General features: G+C 42.6%; 1 protein-coding gene across 1 annotated transcript in view; it reads right to left on the minus strand.

Annotated features, from left to right (window-relative positions):
- SFMBT1 (Scm like with four mbt domains 1) overlaps positions 1–24,819 on the minus strand; it is a 71,823-nt gene that overhangs the window by 16,594 nt on the left and 30,410 nt on the right. Inside the window, exons 2-9 of the mRNA XM_083869573.1 lie at positions 17,791–17,952; positions 11,432–11,526; positions 6,698–6,938; positions 6,239–6,327; positions 5,065–5,311; positions 4,276–4,373; positions 3,405–3,506; positions 2,373–2,523 (exon numbers count right to left, since the gene is read on the minus strand). Of these exons, the coding sequence (XP_083725699.1) occupies positions 2,373–2,523; positions 3,405–3,506; positions 4,276–4,373; positions 5,065–5,311; positions 6,239–6,327; positions 6,698–6,938; positions 11,432–11,526; positions 17,791–17,818 (1,051 nt within the window). The 5' untranslated portion in view covers positions 17,819–17,952. The remainder of the gene's footprint in view (positions 1–2,372; positions 2,524–3,404; positions 3,507–4,275; positions 4,374–5,064; positions 5,312–6,238; positions 6,328–6,697; positions 6,939–11,431; positions 11,527–17,790; positions 17,953–24,819) is intronic.

A 24,819-nucleotide genomic window follows, 5' to 3' on the forward strand; every position in this document is an offset into this window, starting at 1 on the left:
CATGGATCTGCCAAGCAGACAAGGGCAGCAACTGAAACATGGAAAAGCAGTTTCACCCTTTTCACAGAGTACAGATGAAATTCAGGAAAATTTTCTGCAACTGCTGTTTTGTCAGCTCTGAAACTATTTTTTTAAAACAGGGTGCTTGAAACATGCACAATATCAACATGCTATTCTCTCAAAGACACGTTAAATACTAAGTCAATAAAGAGAGCAGTAAGATGTGCCGAGAGCCTCATCAAGTCTGATAACAGCTGTAGACCTGCACGTGTTTGAAGCGAAGTGTCTTAACAAGGAGTCCATCAGGAGACAGAGAATCCTTCCAAGAAAAATTATATTCTTCTTGGGGGAAATACTTGGCTTCCCTGTGATCTAACAAAAGGCAAATAACTGAAGGGAATGGGGCACAAAAGTGTGCTGTCATGTCAGTTTGAGGCTGGCAGTAAATTAGCAAGGACTCTTGCTAACTTACAAATAACAAGTGCTGCACTTATTCCACTTGCCTTAAGGGACACCTGTGACAACAGTTTAAGAAATCAAACAAAATTTTAAACTCAGTGTAAGAATACTGTATGAACATGACAATCGAGAATTGTAGAGAGCCAAAGCTTCCCCCTGAGCCTCCTTTTCTCCAGGCACTTCATGCTCCCTCAGCTGCTCCTCACAGTATTGGGGCTCCAGACACTTTCCCAGTTCCATTCCCTTCTCTGGACATGCTCCAGTCCCTCAATGTCTGTCTTATAGTGAGAGGCCCAAAACTGAAGCCAGGGTTTGAGGAATGACCTCACCAGTCCAACACAACATTCTGTGACTCTTCTCCTCAGAAAGGGCTGAATTACAGAAAGACTTTAATTAATCATTTTTCTCAGTTTTACCAGTGTCAGTAGGGCTCTTGAGACCTCACACAATTCAGAATGTCCTCCATGTCCAAGGAGATGAGAACAGAAACTTAAAATCTTTGTCAGCTCCAGTCACATGCCTCTAAAGTGAGATTTCATTTTTCACATGCAAAATTCTATGAAATGGTTGTCAGGCAGGGCCACTTTTCACACCTTATTCGAGGAAAGGCAGGAGACAAACATCCTACAGTCTCTGCTCCTCTGATCTGAGGAGCAGCTAAAACAAAACATTCTGAATTGTGAGGTGGCAAATAAGAGAGCAGAGGCTCAGGTTTTACAGTACCATTGACACTTCCAGCTTGACAAAATGAATAAATTTTTCAGCAGTGCAGGAACACTATCCTATTCCCTTATGTCCTGAAGCAATGTTTCAACAATCTGCAACAGTGCCTGATAGGCCATTGGTAAAAAAAAAAGTTCATTAACTACTGAGTGATAAGATAGCCTAAAAATATTATAAAAAGTTGGATATCAATGTTCCATTCTGACCAGAAGCAAAAATCTAATGCACAGACTACAGGCTTCTGATAACATGTTAATTAAGTCTGAAATCAACATTTCTTTCAGGTCTGGAACTCTCACTCCATTCATTCAAAGTGTTCAGGTTGTTATGCATGACCAGCATTCTCAGCCTCTCTCATCCTCCCAAATGCACACTGAAACTTCAGCTCCTCAAACTCAAATCTTCTGATTTTCAGGACTAGATCTTTCTTGTGCTGCTATGTGCCATTGCTTTGTCCAAGTGCTGTCCTGAGCAGAGGGGCAGAAGTAGAAATACGAATCTAGCCTTAAATAAACAGTGGATTTCTAAGTGTCTTAAAATCAGAGTCTGTGTTAGTAAGTAAGAAAGAAACCTAGTACCTAGCTTATAGTTCAGTGATACTGCTTTTTGCAAAGTTAGTTAAATTCTAGTCATAATAAAAATAATGTAGCCTTGCTAGAAATTCTTAGATAGAACAGAGAGAGCTGTACGTGTAGAATTCATGTAGGAATTTGCATTTGTCTTTGTACATCAATCTTAACTTAGGATTGGTCCAGCAAGGATGTAGAAAATTTGTGTATATACCTAATTGGCCAAAACTAGAATGAAAGTGGTACTACTCTGAGAACACACACACAGAAGACTCATGAGAACACCAATGCTGCTGTTGCTGCTACTACATGAACTGCTACTGATAAGACACTCAAGGGACACAGACCACTGAGGCCTCTACTACTACCATGGCTGCTATTTTTGCTTGGGATTTAGAGACTTCATGTTACAAGGCTTCTGCCTGCTGCTACAGACGCTGATAACTTTGCCTTCATAGGACTGATTTAACGATGCAATAAAGGACTTCTTTTACAATCACCTAGCTTTTAGCCTTCAATGAGGATGCGCCAAAATCTCGGCAAACGGTGCCCCATGTGAGGTGGCTGGGCAGACACAGGGGGAGGAGCAGGAGCAGGCAGGAGGAGGCTGCACAGACATACCTGGGGGAGGGCTGAGGTGCAGCCCGTTCTTCAGGCTCCACTGCACCGGGAAGATGCCGGCGCTGTTGATGTGGCAGACGTAGCGCTGGCCGCCCGCGCGCTCAGGTCTCAAGTCATCCATTTCTATCAGGAAATATTTGTCATTGTACACCTGGAGTCAGCCAAAAGAGAACCTGTGAGAACTCCTGTGAGACAGATTCTGATAACTTCATTAAATTGCCTGATGGGAACTCTTTACCTTGTAATACTGTGAGGGTTACAAAGAAAATAAAATTGAAAAATCTTTGTGATTCATAAACCAGTAGACCCATCTGTGTTATCCAGAAACTTAACAAATGTAAATAATAAAACTTAATGTCTGAGCACTTAAAAGGTAAGGTGATCAAGTGCTTTAGGGAGTTTTCTCATGAAAAATGCACAGAAGAAATTAGCATTTGTGGTCTTCTTACTATTGTATAACAAACTGCTTATTTCAACAAGGCTGAATTGTGTCCCAGGATGGACTGTCACAAATAAACCCACTACACTCCTGAAGTAAATAGCAGCAGGACAAGCAAATAGCAAGAAAAGTAATGCCTGATCATGTGGGACAGTTTTCATTTCAACTTTCAAATCCCTTGTTTGGAAATCAGGCCATCTAAATGTCATGTGTACTTAGTAATGACATAATAGTCACAAAATCAAAACCCCAAAATACTATCTTCAGATGGATATTCAGATTATGAGGGGTTATACCAAATTTCAAAAAACCAGGTTTGACAATTTTTGATAATTTCTTTTTTTTTTTAATAATTTGATCTTTTGAACTTGTATCTTTATGGAACTTTTCCCCTCCATTGAAATCCAATGGCTTCACCATCAGCAGCTGTTTTATTAGGCAGCCTGTCTCCTGAGGGAGACATACAACATACTTCATTTGAAAACCAGCACAAGATTTTAAGATAACCAGTTAATGAGAATTCCCTGAGCATTTAAGAAGAGAAGTAGCAGTAGAACTGAATCTTAGCAGGACTGGTTTAAGAACCCTGGTACCTTGAGAACTGTAGCAGGAGAGATAACAAAGGGAGCCATGGGGTCCACAGCCTCCAGCTTCATGCCTTCAGAGAAGGAGTGCACTCCGATCACAGGTTTATCCTGGAAAATGATGTGTTGCTGTGATTACCTGCCCTCCTCCATCACAAAAGAGATGCAACTCATAAATCAACTGAAGAGGATGAGTTTTTAAGGAGTTTTTTCAGTTCGTTCTAAGAAATCAACATGTCCTAGTATTGGCAACTTCTCTAAATGAAAAGGCCAACAATGTCCCCTGAGACTGACAGTTTTTGGTGAGTTTTAGGAAACCGAGTCCCTGTGACTTCTTCCTCTGATGTTCTCCACACAGAAGCACGATTTGGTAATGCAGAGTGGTCTCATGAGTTGATAGAAATGTTCTGAGGTTTTTCCCTGTAACCTTTAGCACTCCTCATGAACTATACTAAATGAGAACTATACAGGCCTCCATCATTTCCAGTCTAACAGAAACATGCAGAACAGGGCTCCTGCTCCAGAATTATCTGTCTCCTGCTCTGTACATGACCCAACAAATTCAAGAGCAATAGGACCTCTACTTCTATTTATGGGTCCAAACAAAGCTGAGAAAAATGAACGAAGAACCTGAAGGATTAAACGTGTGAACCATGACAACTAACGACTCACATAACTGTGATGGGTGCATTCTCTAACTTAACTGATACCAGTGTGATTATTTTACCTTATAATTACGTTTTTAAGCCAGAGAGAGAAAGGAAATAAATTTTAAAAACCAACAGAACAAAACGAGGAAAGAATTTTGGGTGACTGACTTCCATGAATCATTTCTCATGAATATAGCATTTTCATGGTATCATCCACAGCATTAAACTACCTTAAAAAGGTCTGTAGGAACAGATGACTCCTCCTCCTCCTCTTTCACCTTCTTCAGGATCTCTTGCCAATCTGCTTCACTCCTCAAGGACCTAATGGCTTGAAGAAAAAGAGAGAGAAAGAATGAGTAGTCATTTTTCTTCCTCTTTTCCCTCAGAACACACAGCAATAAAGCTTTATTTGTGCCCCTCTAAACTGTCAAATTCTTTATCCCAATGTGTCCCCTCATCAGGAAACATGTTACATCACTAGCAAGCTCACAAGTTTCCCCTTTTGCTTCTGCCACTTTTTGCTCCCCTCCTCTGATGATCTGCCCTGACATGGACATGCCTGAAAGATGTGTCCATCGGTCCCAGCCTCTGCTTCCACTTCCATGCACAAGTTCCTTCTTTTAAGGGACATTTTTATATCTTTATACAGTATCTAAATATCAGTTCAGCAGGCTTGAGGGTCTCAACCGCAAAAGCTCCTGCTGAGCAGCAGTCCAAAACCAAAATACTTTTTCCACACCAGGAAAACAAACATACCAAAAATAACTAAATCATGAAGGCAATTCTTTCCTTTGCACAAACAGGAGGAAAGCTCTGACAGCATTTAGCAGCTTTAGAGCAAGTGGGTGAAAAGCCTTGTAGGACTATTTGTACCTTTACCTACATTTTATTCGGTACACGACTTGTCAGATCCCATGGATTATGTGACCACCACGTGCACCCAGGAGGACAATTCAGAGCACTAAAGCAGCAGCCTCTACATTCTGATCACCAAACACAAGGTCTGTGCTGTCAGGTACCTGAAGGTGGTTGCAGGCTGTATCCATGCTGAGCTGCCCAACCCACTTGGTGAAGGAAAGGGTCCAAATAGAAGAGCCACTGGTCAAATTTGTCCAAATCCTCCAGGCCTTCATATCTCAACTTCAGCCTCCCACCAACATTTTCTACCACGTTGACTATCCAGGCCTCCAGGGAATCCCGGATGTTTTGCAGTTCCAGTCGGGAGCCAGGTGCAATGAGATCCAATGGATTTTTCCCTCTGTGAAGCTACAAAAAGAACAAAAATTATTCTGTACAACAGAACAAAACAACTGCTGTACTCCCACCCCTTTACACGCATTTTGTCTGCATAAATAAAGTATGAACACAGCAGCGCAGAAATCCATGTCCCTTCCTAACTCAAGTCAGAAGTGACAAGGTTTGGAATCGCTGGTGTTTGAGTCAGAGCTTCTGCATTGCCTGTACACAGGCACACATTTCATTTAAGTCCTCATTATCATTTTGAGAGATATTATCATTTTTATATTCCAGGTTTGAAGGAAACATGAATAATCTCTTTCTAAAACTGAGTCATCCAGCATACAAAGATGACTAGACAGAAACATACAGACAGAACTGTTAGCTGTAATGAAGATGTCAAAGGCATTTTCCAAAAACCATTATGTTCTGCACTTTACAACCAGACACTGATATAAGGTGCAGATATGGTTTCAAGTGCAGAGCAGGGGATAAAAATTTGATTCTTCACTAGCAAAGATGCAATATTTACGTGAAACAATAACGTGACCGTTAGTAAAAGATGCCAAAACAAAACAATGTGAAGTGAAAGGAGTCAATTGAGAAAGGAGACAATATGAAAGCCAGATAAATAAAGTATTATTTTCTTAGAGCTGTATGGAGGAGGAACAGAATAGGAAGAAGACTGAAACCTTAGGGAGTTGAAAAAGACCTTTCTTTTGCCAGGATTAATGAACAACCCAAACCTGCAGCAACAGATACATTTCAGGACAACACTACAAAAATTAAATACTGTAAATAAGAAATACTAGAGAGTGAAACTCTAGGGTCAACATCATATTACAGTGCTCCCTAAACTTAAAAAGGGAATTGAACTGACAATTCAAATAAGCTCCCCTTAATGATGAACGGCAAAACCAAGACAAAACCCAATATGCTGTCCCTTGCAGCACTTACCCCCTCCAGCAGGTTAGCAGGGGCACTGCAGGCCCCCTTCAGCACCTGCTGCAGGAACTCCTCCTGGTCAGGTATCTTGTCCTTGATCCCTAAGCAAAGAGTGAAAGAGAAAGACTGTGATTTTTCCTGCCAGATAAAGATGATTCAGACACAAGATGTTACCACACTCTCGCACTGCCTAATTCAAGAGAATCTGTCACACATCAGTAACAAATTAAACCAAAGAAACAAAACAAAAAAACAACCTTAAAGGAAATGTCAAAGCAGTAGATTTTGGCACAGTAGATAACCACAAGTCTCTGCCATGGGATTTCAGGAAAACACAGCAGATAACCTCAGCCTGTCCCCACAGCAACAGCACCTGCACACCACAGCAGCTACACCGGCTGCCTGCCCAACTGACACAGGACAGCAGCAGGCCTGGGAGCGTTCCCCTGTCTCTGCACACAGAGCTGGCACCTTCAGGCACTTTGAGAATCTTCTTGTTCTGCTGACACCATCCGATGGGGTGCAGGTCAGCAGTCAGGATGTCACACCAGAAGTCGGCCTTGCGGTCCTCGCCATAGCCGTCGTAGCGCAGCAGCAGCAGCTGCCCGCACGTCGTGATGATGGTGGCGACCCAGTAGGTGTTCTGGTCAGACTTGACAGCCACTTCCAGCTTCATGCCAGGGGCAAAACCGTTCTGCAGACTTGTATCCACCTGGAGAGGAGGAAGAGCATCACATCTGAGCACCTCTCAGAAACTTTGCTGAATGACAGAGGGAACAATTTAGACAAGTTCAGTAGCAAAAAAACTCAAGCCAAATGGTAGCCAGTCTCTTCAGAGAAACAGCTTTATCACATTATGGGACCCAGACTGGAATCATCATTAATGAAATCTTCTTTGCATTCCAGAGTATCTTTTCAAGCTTAAAGCAATACTGCACCATTTTCTGCCCTAGACAATACCTTTCCACATCACTGAAAGGCTTTCCCACTCATAGCTGGGCTGTCAACCTGAGCAAAACTAAAGATCAAACTCAGCACCACAACTTTGACTTGTTGTGTTCAACTGTCTCATTCAAGGTCTTTGGACAAAAAGCCCATTTAAAGTACAAACACATGCCTTAGGTAACAATATCTGTCTCTTCCACCATGCTCATCTAAGAAGTCACAAACCTGCACAAAGTGCAGAATAAGGATTTTTAACCTCTCTATGCAAGAACCTAAATAATTCTATATGCAGCACTGTTACATAAATTGCATGGAACACAATCAGTCTGTATTCTTCATGCTTTGACAACAATAAAGCACCAAACACTGGGAGTGCTCTGTTTGTATGTGGGTGTGCTGTGTGCAGGTGACCAAACTGACTGACACTGAAATGAGAGATTTAAAAGAGAAGACAACACCTTAAGTTTCTCATATCCCTAACTTCTCCTAACTCGAATAATCCCAAAAGAGCAGATGGACCCTGTTCTGCTCTCTCTATAGAATGTTCTGATCTATGCTTAATTCCAGGACCTCACTCCTAATTAAAATTCTGACATGTCAATTCCCTTTTCTCAGTTGACTGTAACTCCGTGTTTTCCTTCTTTAAGATGTCCCAAGTTCCATTTCCTCTTTAAACCAACTACAAGAAAGGTTTTCAGTATGATGCAGATGGAGCAGATATTTTCTGAGGTATTTATTCCCAGTTCTGTGCTGACAGTTCAGTAACTGCCATAGCTATTATAGTCTCATCAGCCAGCACATACTGGTTTCCTAAAAATAAAACTAAGAGAACTACACCAGAAAGAAAAGCATATGCTTGTGTTAACTGTTCATATCCTTAGGGTTAATACCCTTTACTTAGAGAAATCTCTTCTTAAAAAGCTAATCAGCAGGACCCAATACCTGCAGGCATTTTGAAGTGGTATTATAGAGGGTGTCTCTTAAAAAGACAGCTGTCTCGCTGAAGAGATATTCCCAAAAACTAGATGTTCTGATTCCAGAGAGAAAAGCCTCGAGCTTAATGCAGCATTTGAAGAATTGGAAAATCTGTGCTGCTCCCTATACCCAATCTTTCAACAAAGCCTCACAGCAGGGAGAGCAGGTTTCAGCAAAGCCAGGAGCAGCAGGAGGAGCGTTCCCTGCAGGCAGGAGCCTTTCCCAAGCCCCCCGGGCCATGTCCCGGGAATGCCGCAGACAGAGCCGCTGCCCGCGCCCTCTCCCGGCAGCGCTGCCAGGCTGGGCCAGCTCAGAGCTCAGGGATCCTCCACGGGCTCCCTGCCCAGGATGGGCACCCTCCAGAGCACCTCCTCTGCACCTCTGGGTCCAGCAAGGTGGCTGAGCTGCCCAGGAGCTGTGACTCCATGCCCCCTTCCCATAAGGTGCTGCCCCTCAATTTCTGCCACGGCATAAGCCAGAGCCAGGGGTGAGACTCAGCTCAGGGGGAGATTGTAATGAACAGACAAAAAAGGATTAAGAGCATGAAAGAACACATAACAAATACATGTGTTCAGATGATGCTGAACACCAGCTTGTTTTTCATGGTCACACTTGTGTTTGTAAAGGGCAGAAAGGAATTTAAAAAGACCATTCAGTTCTAGAGGAAATGTATTTAGACTTGGGGGGATAACACCACCATTCATTACAGCTCCAGCTTTTGGTAAGTTCTTTTTCCTGCTACATTTTACACCAAACAGTCACTTTGATCTTGATATTGTTTAATATTTAAAATGCTAACAAATTAAACATTAGAACACAATTTGAGAAGTGGCTTAAATTTTCCAAGGCATCTTATCCATAGGAAGGCAAAACTTTCAGAATTAATATAAGCATACAAATATAGAAAGTCACTTCTCCCATCAGCAAGTCCAGTTCTTTGGTAACACAAGCTATATAATCATTGATTACATTTTCTTAATCTGACCATGTATTCTCCTACAACATGACTTAGGTATATTTCTCACCCACAACCTCACTACTTCAGCATTTAAAAAGAGCCAAACTAAAGCCATAAAGTTCCACTTAAAAATGCATTTATATTAATTAATTTTTCATATATATTCATTTCCTCTTGTGCCAATACTATTCTTCAGCTCAGATTTTCCCACTCGTGTTTTTTTGAGAGTAAAGCTTGTTAGCTCTCCTGACTGTGGATTATAAAAACATGTCATTTTTAAAGCCAAGAAACTGGAACACTGGATTTGAGCTGGAGGGACCACAATCACCAGCACAGCCACATCTGTGCCTGCCTGCTCTCCACTGAAAATCACCCAGCTGATATATCCTGGGATCACACTAACCTTGTCCCAGGGCTGTGTCACAAGGACAGGCAGTCACTCTCCACTGGGAGGCAGTGAGGCTCTCTACTCCACCTTTTCCAACACATTACCTTCTAATGGACCAGAAACCCCCAGCATACCACCTTGCACTCCTGCCTTTCTATTAAGAGCAAGACTCTGATATAAATATGCTCCTCCCTCTGCCTGTCAATTCAGTGCCAGCAATAACTTCTCAAGATTTTATGCCAAGCTTATTACAGAGAACATCAACACTGGTCTCTGGACAAATTCTAAGGGGCTCTGGTAGAAAATGCCCAGTGGTTCCATTCTGAACATGCATTTCCTGATGACCTCTTTGCAGAGGTCCAGGCCCCCCAAGCCCCCCCAGGGCAGTGGGACAAAGGGGCTGGGCTTTGCCCACACCTCCTCACCAAACCATTCTCCATCACCCTGTCACCTCACCAGCCAAACTGCACTGTGCTCCTCACAGGTAGAGATTAACAACAATACAAAATGTGGAAGGTTTTTAAAACCTAATTGTATTTTTATCAACCATGGGCACAGCCACCAGGCCTCAGACTTGACACAGCTGAACTCGTGCAGGTGCAGCGAATATTTCGAAGTGTTTCTCCTGCTAATTAACAAAATTCAATTGGCCACTGCTGTAAGGCTGGCATTACAATTAATCATATAGTGTCCAAGCTATGATAGCAGGCCTCTTCAAGAGAGATCCAGTGAGGTATATCACACCAGAGACAGACCATTCCTTGTATCACTGCAAAATGCCATTGCTCTAGTTCCATGCTGTGCCCTCAGTGTGAGGTGGATGGACATTACCACTCTAAGTTAGCTCTTGCTACAGCCTCAGTACACCCAGGAAAAAATAAAGCAAGCACAGTCTCCTTCCCTTCAGAAATGAGATACCTGAATTTTTACTCTGAACAAAAAAACTTACAATTACACCCCAGTGTTCTAACAGCCTCTATGAAGCCTGTATTTTCTGTGCATCTTTGCTACTAACAAAACTGACATATTTTAACAGATTATTTAATATTCTTCATTTCTCCAGGTTACCCTTGAACTCAAAATACTTTTGATTCTTCACAAACAGACCTCAGTCTGTTTTCCTGCTGATTTAAGTTTTCTCATACTGAAAGTCATGGTATTGGACCCAAAATCCTGAGCACCACAGGGTGTCTTCCAAGCAATGTGTCACACACAGTCACCAGTCTGGCAGTCTGGAAGGTACTTTAATTGTTGGAAGAGAACCAACAGGTTTGGACACAGCTCTGTACAGCTCACCTTCACTGAGGACCCTGTACAAGAAGGCAGATTTCACACTCAGATCTCCCCCAATGGGACAGTGCCCTCCAGGACTTTACCAGCAAACATTTAAGATGTCCAAGGGTAAAGACAAGGGCTTATCAAGACTTCATCCTATTCATTAGCCTGTTATCAGCAATTATCCTAGTCAGTTTTCTAACTACTACAGTCAGGTGTTTGGCAGAGCTGTTATTTTCTCCTTGCCTCCTCAAGACTGCCATTAACGCCTTCTTTGAGAGCACATCTGAATTCTGCTATTCAAGGACTATTCTGCCACCAGCTTTCTAAAGCTACTCCTCCATAGCAGGAGCAATCAACAAAAGAAGAAAGAGACTGAATATTTTGAGCTTCTTGAGAAAAATCAGGCTTATCTCCTGGTGCAGAAAAGACCTTAACTCCTTAGATTTCAGCACTTGTGGGTGAGGTTACCCTGTGCTCAGTACAGAGAGGAAGACAAGAGACAATAATAAAAAGGTTAAACTCTGCATTTCTCTATAAAAGCATGATTCTAGTTAGTCTTCCAAATTTGAGAGCAGCAGCTTTTTTAAAATAACCCTGAATACCTAGTGCATGAAAGAAACAATGCAGGAGATGCTAAGCACACACACACTCCCCTACTCACATGTTTAAAAGATCCATGGGGGGCTGCAGTTGCTCCTGTGTCTTCTAGATACTCATCCCAGTTGAATTCCATTTCTTCCACACTGGAACCAGCATCTGGAAGAGAAGCCAAACACTCCTAATTCAGTAGCTTTAGGCTACTGCAACCACAGCAAAACCCACCCCAGTTCCAAATGACTGAGTACACAAGTGTGCAGTGAACAGATTTCAAGAAATGGACAACATTACTTGGTCTTTCATTGCCTGTGAACAGAACTTTTATCTGGACTTGGTCTGGAAAACAGTGAAATCCTGAGGATTTTGGGGTTGCTTAAAATTTGTGAGAGGGAAATGTAATCAGACAAGCTCTGTATTTATAGCAACAAATATGAGAGACTCAGAACTCCAGGCACACTGGACTGTTGGTGTTTTAAATTAAAAACCACCCAGGAAAGAGCAATACCACTAGTGAGAAATTGGAAAAGAAAGTCTAAAAAAACCTTTGAAATAGGACTGTGCTCTTATTAAAGTCAGTCAGTATGCATTCAGCTATTCTAAAACACCAAAAGCAAAGAGAGGGACTTGGGGTAGTTCTAAAGAAAACAACTTGAGACATAATTGAAATAAAGTCTACTCAACTTGGTCACTTTAAAAGCCCAGCTCATAAAGTGTAACAGCTTCTTTAGACCAAGAAAACCTCATTATGGGATGCATTTAAAGCATAAATGTGCTAAAACCACTCAAACCACAGTTCAAAGCTCACTCAGGCTGTTAGGAAAGCAAGCACCTGTAATAAACAACACTACAAATTAGTCAAATTTTCTATTAATATTGTCAAGCCTGTACCCCAGCCCTGGGTCTCCTCTTCAGTTGTGGCTTGGCCCTCTTCCCCATTCCCATTTTCTCCAACATGGACCCACTTTGCTAAAAAGACACCCAGCCAGCACAGGGTGGATTTCAGGACCCCTATTTAGTTCAGCAGGCAGCCAGGTGACATTTTTCCTGCAGGAACACATTGAGATGGCCAGGGAGGATCCCAGCCCATGCAAGCAGCATTTTTAACTTCAACACAGGAGGTTCAGCAGCACAACAGGGTGGCAGTGGCAGCGCACAAGAGCAGAGCCTTCATTTTCAGGCCTGATTCCACCACCTGCACCAGAGCTCTATTTATGAATGAACAAGGGAGCTTTCCCCCTCTCAGGACCAGGAAACCTGATACCTTGTTTATATTTGAAAACAGAGAAATCTCTGTGTATCACAAGCCCAAGGAGAGCTCAGCAAAGGTTACAGGACACCAGCATTTCCTACACCCTGTGCCTTTCCTAGGAGAGGCAGTCAATGATCTTTCCAGTAGCAGCAGTTTGAGTAGGAAACATTACACATAAAAAGAAAAAGAATTAATTACCACCACATGCCCTTATCAGACCCCGGGACAAGCTACCAACCTGCTAAGTAAGCTCTGGGACAATTTCCAGTCCTCCAATAGAAAGGCAAATATTTGTCTAAAAGTCTGAGATAGGTTAACTAGACTAAAAACCTAAAACTCTTGAGTTTAATATGTTTGTTTTATTTTCGGACTGATGGCTAAACTCATCTTTGACTTCTCATTGTGACTCTAGGAGTTATCACTTTCCAAAACTTAAACATGTATATTCAGTTAGCTGTTGTTTGCTGATGACATTATCTATTTTAAAAGAGGCTCTTATCTCTCCAGAACCCAACTTTGTTTTTAACCAACCACAGCTGGTTTATTTTGGCCTTTTATAAGCCCAAGAGCTCAAAAGATTGAGAGCTTGAATATCACCATTGCTTTTAAGGGAGAATTTTTAACTTACTGAAGAAATGATCTGGAGAAATAAATAAGGAGTTTTATTTAGAATTTTTGAGGGAATAAAAGGTTAAGGCACAGACCACAGTTGTTTGCAAATTAGGGTGGAGCTGATCAATGATTTAGATGTAAACCATTCATAACAGAAAGAAAAAAGAAAAACAATTTCATTGCAAAATGTTGTCAAAATCGATTAAGATTTCTCAACTCATTTAAACAGAATTTTATTTTTCTATGACCACAAAAATGCTGAAGTTCATTCACAGCTTCAGAATCAAAAGGGAATAAACGCCAGCTCTGGTCAATCAGACCCAGGAGCGAATTCTCATTTTCCTCCCACCCAAAGAAAACCATAAAACAAAAAAAAAAACAACAACAAAAAAAAAAAAAAAAAAAAAAAAAAAAAAAAAAAAAAAACAAAAACAAAAAAAAAAAAAAAAACCCACAAAAAAAAACCCACTCTGCAGCAACACACCCCACTCCTCTCCAGTCCCAAAAAGCAGGTCCTGCATTTTCCTGCTGTAGCCCTGTCCTGTGTGAAGGGAAGCAAAGCCGGGAAAGCCGCCGGGACCCGCGGCCGTCCCCAACCCCGTTATCATCAGATAAACTGCCCGGGGGCCAGTTAAGCTCCTTAAATGAGGCACAGGTCACTTCACATACTGAAAGGGTCAATTAGTAACTTATGTTGCCACTTAATTGCTACAAGGAGCTCCCAGGAAAGCCGGTTTGCCGGCTGCTCCAGCGACCCTTTGCCTTTAACTGCGGCTAAAACCATTCCCGGCTGGATGAGCCAGCGCAGCTCCTTTGTCATCCCGCCCATCCCTGGTCCCTGCAGCCTGTCCCGCATCCAGAGGAGCCCTTTCCTTGCACCCACAGCTCATCAGCACAGCCAAAAGCTCACTAGAAACCCAGTTTTTTCCAGAGGAAAAGCAAATAAAATCCCCCAACAAACCAAACACCCAAACGAAAAAACTCAAACATCAAAACCACTCCTCCAAAAAACCCCGCCATAAATCCCTACCCAACACTAGTGGAAAATTTAATACTCTAACGGTTTTCTTTCAGGGAGTTCCCTTCAGTCAGAGGGATTTTAAAAAACTTCTGCAAAAACCACTTTTTCTGTTCGTTCATTCATTCACAAAAGCTGAACTCAGCTTGTGTTTACACTTTACAAAGGTTTTACAGCTGAGGTGATGAGCCTCCCACTCCCACCACGGAGCACAGAGCTGGGGAATTTTCCTCCCTTTCGAGGCTGACCCAGCTCAGGGCTGTGCTCAGCTATGGTTTGAACTATCCTGTTTGTGCTCCTCACAAACCTGCCACAGCACCCCAGGTTATTCAGCACAGCTCCTTCTGGAGCAATGTGGAACAGGAAAAGCTCACAGAATAAAGCTCCAAGCAAAAATGCTGCATGAGGATTCACAGTGAGAGCAGTAAAATGGCTTTTAAATTGTGGCATGTGGTAGGACTACATAAACAAAGAAAACCCCCCAAAATAAGTCTCTCTTTTTCAACACCTGAATGCAGAAACACTCAAAAGGGCAGCAAAGGACCATCTCCCTGGTAAGGCTTCCAGAGTCAGAATCCAATCACTTTTCTGGTTTTATTGGCAGGACAGTGGCAGCAGAGCAGGCCCTGCTTAAGTCAAGCCTTTGAACTGTTCTGTGGGTAGTTTTTGCACAGCTCCATCCTCACAGGGCAACAGATCCCTGGAGACACAGGACCAGTTTAATGAAGCCACATTCCTGAGGGGCCATATGTCTGCATAAAACACACTGATCAGTCTGAGTTCAGAATGTCCAATAAACCTCAGACATTTACAGCAGAGGTTCCTGCTACTGTGAGAAACCTTGCAAATCAGTGTGATAGATGACAAGCAAAACCATATTTAATGCATTTGATTCCAAAGCCAAATTTATTCATCTAACACTGCATGGGTGTACATATACTCTCTCTTTCTCCCCATATTCTTAATTGCTACTTAAAACCCCTAAATGAATTCAACTTTCTACTACGTGGAGACTTTATTTCTCTGTATTAGACAGGATGACTGAGCAGCACATTGGCCCAGAGGCAAAGCACAACTTTGGCAAAGGCAGGGGAAGAAACCTGACAATTCCCATCTCTCTGGCCTTGCCATGCACCCAGCTTGTGTCAGAAGAACTTTCAAATCAAGCTAACATTTTCTTAAGTAAAATCTGAGAAGTGTCCTACAGAGGTTCTGTAGAGAATATTCATCCACTTTGGAGGTGAGAAAATTCTCTGTAGGAATATCCACAGTTTCCTAGGCAGGTGCATCACTTCCATTTGTCACTATTTCTACTGGAATTATTGGGAACACTTACTCTTTCTGAATTTTATCACAAATTACATCCTGCTGCTCTCTGATACATACAGGTAGAGAAATAATATGGAATTACACCATTTGGATGGGAGAATGTAGTGAAATATTAAGGAAGCTAGTCCTTAAAAATATCTGAAATGGAAACAAGTCTACACTAGGCTGTTCTCATCTTTGAATTTGAGCTAAATTCTCAGTGCAAATAACTTTCATGCATTTTTAATGTGATTTAGTTGAAGACTGTCACACTGGACATTTAAGTACATCAAAACCGAAGGTCTTGCAGGCTTCAGTAAGGCTAACCCAAAGGTTTCTCACCCTGAAATGTAGATATAGCTCAATCTGATTTTAATAACAGTTAATATTTTTCATCTCCACCAGCTGCAAGGCCATGAATAAATAAAGACAGGCTGGAATTTCAGGAGTTAGGAAAGACTGTGACAAGAATAAAAGTTGTCTTTTCCCCTCATGGTGCAGGGGAGCATGACAACCAACATCCCTGAGCTTTGTCTGGGTTCTTGAAGCCAGAGAGCCTGGATGTAAAGCCAGAAAAATGGAGGAGCATCTCCAAAAGCTGCTGCAAAAGATTAAGTGGAAGAAAATTACACCAATCAAAGAATATGAAGGCAATGTTCCAGCAGTGGTTTGGACTGCTGTAACTCAAAAGCACTTCAGAAAACAATATTAGAGGGCACAACAAAACCAGTGTGCTTATGCTTACACAGGCATTTGCTGGGAACTATCTCTGAATGCAAGTAAAGCTCTCATCATTTACTGTTTGCTCTTCACAGCCTTCTGTACTCAAACCTGGCACAAAAGGATGCTCAGGGAAACAGCTGCTGAGTAATTGCAAACCAGCATCAAACCTTCCCTTAGCTATTCAAAAGCACACAGTGAGAGAGGACTCTGTGACCTGGTACTTTTTGAAGAAGTTGGAAAAACATCAGTAAAGGTTTTAAGACTGAGGGATGTGTTATCACAGCCTGTGGACACACCACTGCTGACCATGTACACAACTCCTCACATTTCTTCTCCCTTCCTTCCACTCTGACAGAAGCCTGCAGTTTCCACTAAGCCAGGAAAAAGTATTTGCATGTGCCAAGAGAAATTCTATATCCACATCCATTATGTCTTTTCTTGATTATTAGAGGATGCAACATTGACAACAACTTGACTGAGTTGCTGTAATTAATAATCAAAAAGCATATTTCAGCATCATAAAGCAGATGATAACCTTCTCCTAAAATGCACTATAGATTAAAATTCTGTTTAACATTTCTTCAGCAACACCGACAACAATCAGATTTCCATAAAGTAAAGGTACAGAAATTACCAACAGTGAATTGTCCTATGAGAAGAGCAGCTTGTTGGACAAGTGCCAAAAGAAAGTAATACTCAGAAAAAATCTACATCCAATTGTTTACATTGATAATTACAAATTAAAATTTGCTTTATAAAATTGTAATAGGTAGGAATCTCCTCAAAGAAAAGGGACAAGTCATGGCAGGCAAGACAGAAAAAAAAAATGGATGGTCCATACCCCCACAATTCCAGAACCATTTCAAAAAGCTGTGAGTATTCCCAGCCACCCAAGACTAACACCCTTCCTGGCCTGGTGTTCCAATGTGATCCAAAACCTGAGCTGATTTATCATAGTACAGCATTCTGCAGGAGGATTGGAATTGATATCACAAGCCTATCAAAGAGGACACACCAAGGCACTTCAGAAAAACAGGACAGATTACAATGGCAGCAAACAGCTTCACTTATCTGACTTTTTCAACCAGCAGCAGAAGCTTGCCAAAATATTAAGATGATGAACACAAGGTCAGAACTAGGCACTAACCACTCTGAAAGATAAATGCCTTAAAATAATAAGTGTTAACACCACCAAGCTTTTCATAAGCCCATCTCACAGCGGTACCACAAAAAGGAAAGTCACAGCTTTTTGAAAACACAACCACCAAGAAAGGTGGGCCAGATTTTGTTTCCCTTTAAGCCAGTGATACACCCTGCTCTGATACAGACAAAATAACAAACACAGCCCTGGTAGCCCCACAGCCAGAACATAACCCAGAATCTGTGAGACTGGATTTTCTCCCTGGGTACAGCACCAGGCACAGGCACTATGAGACACTCACTGAGCTCATCTTTCTTCCACATTGCTAATACTTTTAGAAAAGTTGGCCATGGAGTTGGGCTGGACTGTTACCTGCATCATACTGCTGTTCTCCATTCATCTCCACAGGAGCCCAGTGGTTGTTCCCAGCAGCCAAAAGCAGGGTAGTCCAAGGCTGTCACTGTTTGCTGGTCATGAGTTGCCTCCCACCTTCCACAGCCGCTGAGACATTCAAAAAGGGTTCCTGGAAAACACCTGAAAGGAACAACTGGTAAGAAAACCTTCATGGGATTTCTAGCTACTTTTAAGATAGAACCTTAGAATGGTTTGGGTTGGAAGAGAACTCAAAGCTCATCTCCTTCCAGCCCCCTGCCATGGGCAGGGACACCTTCCACAATCCCAGGTTGCTGAGATCCCATCCCACCTGGCCTTGGACATTCCAGGGATGGGGCAGCCACAGCTGCTCTGGGCACCCTGTGCCAGGGCCTGCCTACCCTCACAAGGAAATGTTTTTTCCTAATATCCAATTTCCAAACCTAGTCCTATGATTAAATAATTAAATTAAATAATTAAATAATTATTTCATTATGAATGGTAGAAAATAAGTAAAAACGGGTTTAAAGCAAGCCCAGCAGTTTAGCAGCCCACAACTTTGGTTCTTTACAAAATTCTCCACCAAAGCCAAGTTTTATAGCAAGTAAGAGTCTAGGTGACATGTTTCTTTATAAATAACACACTTTGACTGACATCTTTATATAAATCAAAGAGATGAGGAGCCGTAAAACTAAGATTATTGCCTTCAAAATTCCTGGAAGAAAAGGGTTATTTCAAAAAGCCTTTGCATTCTTGTTGAATGTCTGTGAAGTACCTGTTTTATTTAAGTGAGATACCTGAAATAACATAAGGGACTAAAAATCAGGTTCTAAAAAACATAGGCTGCGCTTCTGAAATGAACACATTTTGAATAACAATGGTATATAAAAAGGAAGTCCTACACATTTGAAAAGTCTCTGATTTTGAGTTTTGTACAGCTATAGTGTCTATGCAGACTACCTGATAACACTTAGAGGTACACAACACTGGTAGCTTCCTTCACACACAAATAAATTGACAAACTTGAATAGAATAAAATATCCAGTCAGTCATGTAAGAAGTTCAAGTACAATCAAAACTACAGCCAACTTCAAAAATTTTCATTACATGTGAAAATAGAAGTTTTTTGAGAGTAGCAAGAGCTTTCATTAAGAGCTCCTATTGAATGGCAGCTTAATGCCAGAAAAATCTACTGTGTAGGAGATACTAATAACTTTTACTCATTACAGCTTCACAGGGATGTGTCTGGAATGGAACCCAGCTGCCAATTTCTGCTTCCAACCTGCTCCACTCCAGCTCAGAAAGTCTTTTGCTCAGCATGTACCTACAAGGTCACACGTTAACTCCCAACCCAGCTCTGCCCCTGGGAGAAAGTCACTGAGGAATTAAGCACAGGCTCTACTCTCACTCTCCCCTGGTTCCTCACACAGCTATTCCAGGCTCTCAGGACAAAGCAGCGCAGGGTAAAGTGACTGAAGCACAGGTTCCCAGACTATTCCCTTCCAAGACCTTCCTCCAAAACAGACTTGGCTTCCACCTATTCCATCTTTTAAGAAGTGATGCTGGAAGATGATGTTACTGGCACAATGCTCAGCACACAGAGAAGAACTAACCAACAAAACCACTTTTTAATCATTAATCAAAACATGCCTTGGTAATGGCCTATCCCAAGTCTATCAGCTGTCACAGTGCTGAGCCAAAACAAAGGCAATGCTCTGAGCAAAGCACAGATTCCAACAAGTCTGGGGATATGCCACTGCTTTAGGACTGTGTAGCCCTGTCAAAGTATACTCAGAATTAACTGCAATTAAGCTATTTTCAGTTTATGGGATACAGATCTCAATCAGCTTCTACAACTAAACTGTGTGATGCAACTATATTACCTTTTTTTTTTTTCCCAACATGAGAATATTTTGGACACTACCCTCTCCACCAAAAAAACCCTGAAACAAACCCACAAAACCAAACCCCAAACACCAAAGAGGCTGTTTTCATTTAGAAGATGCCAATCACTGGCAGCTCTCGTTGAAGCTGATTGATGTTCTGCCCAAGTCAAGTTGGGTTGTTACTCAGGATTTCATAAGCAGTTGTGGTGTTTTATGTACACAAAATTGAGAGCATTTGCAATTAGCACCCACTGTGGCTGCTGCTCACAGTCTGGCACCCCAAAGATTACCTTTTGATAAATCTCAAGGGAAGTGGAGCACAAGTGCTGCTGGAACAGAGCTGATTTGGAAATAGTTTGGACTCCTCAGCCTCACTTCTGCATTTCAAATCTCCTTTCAGCACATGAAATATTCAGATGTTAGCAACTGGAGGCAGCATTTAAAACAGTTACAGTTCATTAAAGCCAGATGGCTCACTTGAATATGAAAAGAAATCAAACATAAGTCGGATATTGAATTAAAGTAAATCAGCTGGTGTCTGAGGCTTAATATTATTTTAAAACAAAGGCGCAGGAGACAGTGGGGACAGGAGACACCCCTCAGGACCGGAGCTCCAGCAAGGATCAGGTTTCAGCGAATTCTTTCATGTCAAAGCATCCAGGAAAATGTGTTTCAAACCCGCGCTGGGCACGGGCGGGCAGGAACCCTGTTCCAGCTCTGCCGGGACAGGGCAGGGTTCCTTTAGCACCTGCAAACTGCAGCTCTCCTCCCGAAAACGTGCTGCCAAGGCAGCAAGGGAAGCGCAGATCCTTTTGTTACCCTTGGGGGTGGGAGAAGAGGGGCTCCCCGGGCCCGCTCACACACTGACCTGCGCTTTTCCACCTCGAGAAATGGCAATTACTTGTTTCCCCGGAGGGGAAATCACACCTGCGCTTCTTCTAAAGACTTTTGGTAACAATTTCTTTTTCTAGGGCTCACGATGGGCCCCATCCTGGTGCTGCACTGGACGGGGCTCCAACCCATAGGGCACAGACCCCCTCCCAAAATCCCAATTCCGATGCTGCCGTGCACCTCCAAACCTACACTTCATCTGTGTCTGCTTCTATTATCGCTGCAGAAACCAGCAATTCCCACAGCCTACAAAAAAAAAAAACAACCCCAAAACAAACCCAAAAACCTCCAAGCGCTTCTTTTTAACCTTTTCCCCAGTCTACCACCACTACAGCCAGCCATGACTATAGGTCTCAGTGGGCCCTTTTGCTACATGAAGATGACACAGTGGCTCCGGGGGAAGAGGGGAGAATGTTAGAACCATGATTTGTGCACAGCTGGGAACTCGCAGGCCACACACCTTACCGATGTCTGAGCAGATCTAAAGGTGGAAATGCAGTTGCATGGGGTCCTCTGCCCCAGGAGATAAGGCAGGCCGAAATCATCAACCCTTTGGAAAACACATTTGCACCCGCTCAGAGCACAGAGACTCCACCCAACCTGACCGAGACTCTGCCCACTCCTCACTGACAGAACAAAGTCAAAAATGGAAAGGACCTTCTCGGATGACAAGTCGAAGTGTTTTGCTAAAAAAAAAAAATAAAATTAAAATTCTACAGCACAAAAAGCATCCGATGCAATAATCTATTCAGGTAAGAGCAGCTTGATTTTAGGTTCAACTTACAACGTGTAGTTCTTGATTCATAAACATTTTTGTGAAATGCATTCCAGGTAAACTGGCGAGTTTCATGTTTCTTAGTTAAGTGTTTTCAGCTCAAAACAAGATACATTGTGCAAATTTCTCAACCAGAACCAAAATTAGCGGTGCGGGAGAAAAGGAATTTTCGAGCGATTCGGTGTGAGTTTCATTCACCCTTTTGCAGCAATACACTCACAGATACAGAAATACCCAAATTCCCATGCTGGGGTCAGTACCTTTCCTTAAAACAGTCCCATCCTTTCGGGGGAAAACGCCAGAGACCCTGGCTAAGCACTGCTGCTTCGGTGGAAGGACACAGCCGATTACCTGCCACAGATCAGCAACCACCTCACCCACCTCCATCAGGCACAAGGGCAGATTTCTGCCTCCTTTGAACAAAAATTTTGAAATCAGGGCTGAGATAGGCAAAAGCAAACAAACATTCAGAAGAGCATTTGCTGTAGGAAATCTTTAATACCTGTGAAGGAGCTGTTTAGGATTCACAGATCAGCAGGTGTCTGCAGGATCCCTGCCCTGGGATGAGCAGCTCAGCACAGCCCAGAGAGCTGCAGGAGCTGTGAGATACCAGCATAGGGGTGTTTAAATAAAGCCACCAAGGCTTTGTCCATCTCCTCTCCCCTCACCTGAGGAATTTTTAACTCCAGTGACACGGTGCAGGAGGAGCAGGGTGGGCACAAACCCAGCCCCTGTCTCAGCTGCCACATGGAATACGACCCAGGTTTTGTCATTCAGCAACCACATCGACTCTTCTGTCAGATAGGGACATTAAAATATTTCCTTGGGAAGCAAAGTATTATTGTACACACATCTATGCCCTTCCATCTTGCTCCAGCCTCCCTGCTGGAGCCCTTGGCAGAGGTCCTACTTCTCCAAGAAAGGGTCTCCAGAGTCCCATACTTCATGCAAGCTCCTAGATCTCCAAGTCTTTTAGAGTCAAAATAGAGTTTAAGGCCGTCCTTATAATTTTGTCTTCTCTTATTTAGTCCCTACCAGCTGGAAGTCTAACTTTCTGATGTTTAAACAAAGTAAGTATTTTACAAGCGTTCCTAGTACCTGACCTCCCACAAACAAAAGACAAAGTGGAAGACTTCTCAAAATCTCCAATTTATGCTGAAATTCCAAATTTTTCAAGCCATTTTAATTGCTGTTCTGTGACGAGGAAAAAAAAAAATCTGTTTCAGTTGTTTCTGTAGGAAAGAAAACAAACTACCTGTCACAGAAGCCTTGGCTCAGCATTGTTAGCACACTCCAAATCTTTCCAAGACCTGCGAGTCCCAGAAAGCAGACTATGGATAGGCAAAGTTTGATGCCCTCATAACAAAGCAATAAAAATACTACTATCCCACCCAATGTAGAGAACAGAAACCTTTGACTGACTTACAGTCCTTTAAAGCATTATTTTTACACACACAGAATGAAACAGCTGGCTTGTAAAAAACAGCTTATTTGCCTGCTTCTGTAAGGATTTATCAAGACAAACAAATCACTGAATCACCTTTTATGCAGGTAGGATCGCCAACATCTCCTTTAGGTTGTCTTATCTGAACAGCAAAATTCTGCTGATACCATTGAATATGAAGATTACATATGCATATAAATGCAAATAGGAACTATCATCAGAGTTAGATTCATTAATAAAACTTACTATAATTTCTCTCACACCCAGGCTGAAATCTCTACTCACAGACCAGTAGCCCTAACAACTCCTCGCTGCTCCCATTAAAACAGTTTTAGGAGAAGAGAGCTCAGGATCATCCATTCCATTGCAGCAGCAATGCTGAGACTCCTCAGAGTGCATTTAAAGAATACACCTTCTGTTCTTACACTCTGTAAGAAATTCTTGTAAGATGTAAAAGGGGCAAAGAATCTGCTGTGGAGGATCCAGGCCATTGCCAACAGCAGCAGGCCAGGCTCACAGAGAGTTGTGTGGCTCTGGAAAACACACCTTCCACATGGAGGTAACCACAAACAAGCAGCCCTGCAGAGGATGCTCAGCCAGCCTGCACCACTGCACTGCAATGCAACAACAAGGCCATTATTTCTATTCCAAGGGTTTATTCAAAACAAAAGGCCTGTGTTTTTGACAGCTTCCCTGCCCTGAGCCAATGCCCACCATCAAGGTGTGCAGCACCAGCACAGGCTGCTCTGGCCACACCGAACCAGCAAACCCCACAGTTATTTACAGGGTTTAACATCACTGTTCTTCCTGCACAGACACCTCCAGGGCTCAGACAGGTGTCCAAGCAATGCACCCTCACATCAGCATCCTGCTGTGCTCCCGGTCCCTCCCTGCCTGCAGCAAAGGGAAGGCACCTGCAGCATGCAGGGACAGGGTGGCTGTGTCACCAGGGCAGGGCAGGGGACACTGCCCACAGCTGATGCTGCACCAGGGAACCAGAGCCCCCCACGTCAGGTTAAATACTGCAAGTGCTGGCATTACACAGCCAAATAAACAGGCTGAAAGGATACAGCCTGGTAGTCCTTTCTGCCTTGAAAATGTGGAGATGTCTGGGAATGTACATTTTATTAGCATAAAAATATTTACCAGAGAAAAGGAGAATCTATTTGGTAACAAAACGGGACCAGTGCTCATATCTTTAATGCGATTCTTCATTAGAGCTATTGTAAATCACAGAAAAAAAAACAACGAACAATAACCTATTTAGCAAAATTTTGCTGATACCATACCTGATGTTTATCTTTTCCACTTAGATTAGGTCAATTTATGTCTGTTTTCCAATCCCGACCCCTGTCTGAAGTCCAGTGGCTCTCAGGATTTGACTCAGTGCCTGGATCTGCCTGACCATACAGGTAACACACCCAGAACTGGGAAGCCTGATTAATGAATCTTGAAACAGACAAAAGAACACACCTCAACAATCTTGAGGTCCAGCTCAACAAAAATTACAGGATCTGACTTTACAATCCGTGCTGTGCTACCCAGCCAGTAAAGCAATTTCCATGGGACTTCGGGTTAAGTCCAGGTGAGAATGTAAAAATTCCCAGCTCTATTCCCAGCTCATTTAAATGCCACCGGACAGAGAGAGCATTGACTTGACAGGGGAATAACACACAACAGGGTGTCCCAAAAAGTTCCATTGTTTGGAAGTGATTGCAATTAGGAGCTGTTAAATACAGTTTGCCTCTAACGTTTAAGATAGTTGGGAGTTCTGTCAAGTCCTTAAGGCTTGTTTTTCTTTTTGAAATGTGCAAAATCTCCAGCGTTATTCTGCTCTCTTCATCTACTTTCACGGCATGCAGACTACAAGCACGTTGGGGGTTATGGGCCAAGTAAAGAAACCAGACAGAACAGACTGCTCTCTTTTCATTGTTGACTTTTTAAATTCATGTCCTATTGCATGAATACAACTGCCTGAAGTTACAAGTTGGAAAAGAAGATGAAGGAGAAATGTGAAGTTCCTGCTGCTCCCA

The sequence above is a fragment of the Zosterops lateralis genome (genome assembly GCF_965231275.1).
Source record: "Zosterops lateralis genome assembly, chromosome: 11".
In the NCBI taxonomy this organism is placed as follows: Eukaryota; Metazoa; Chordata; class Aves; order Passeriformes; family Zosteropidae; genus Zosterops; species Zosterops lateralis.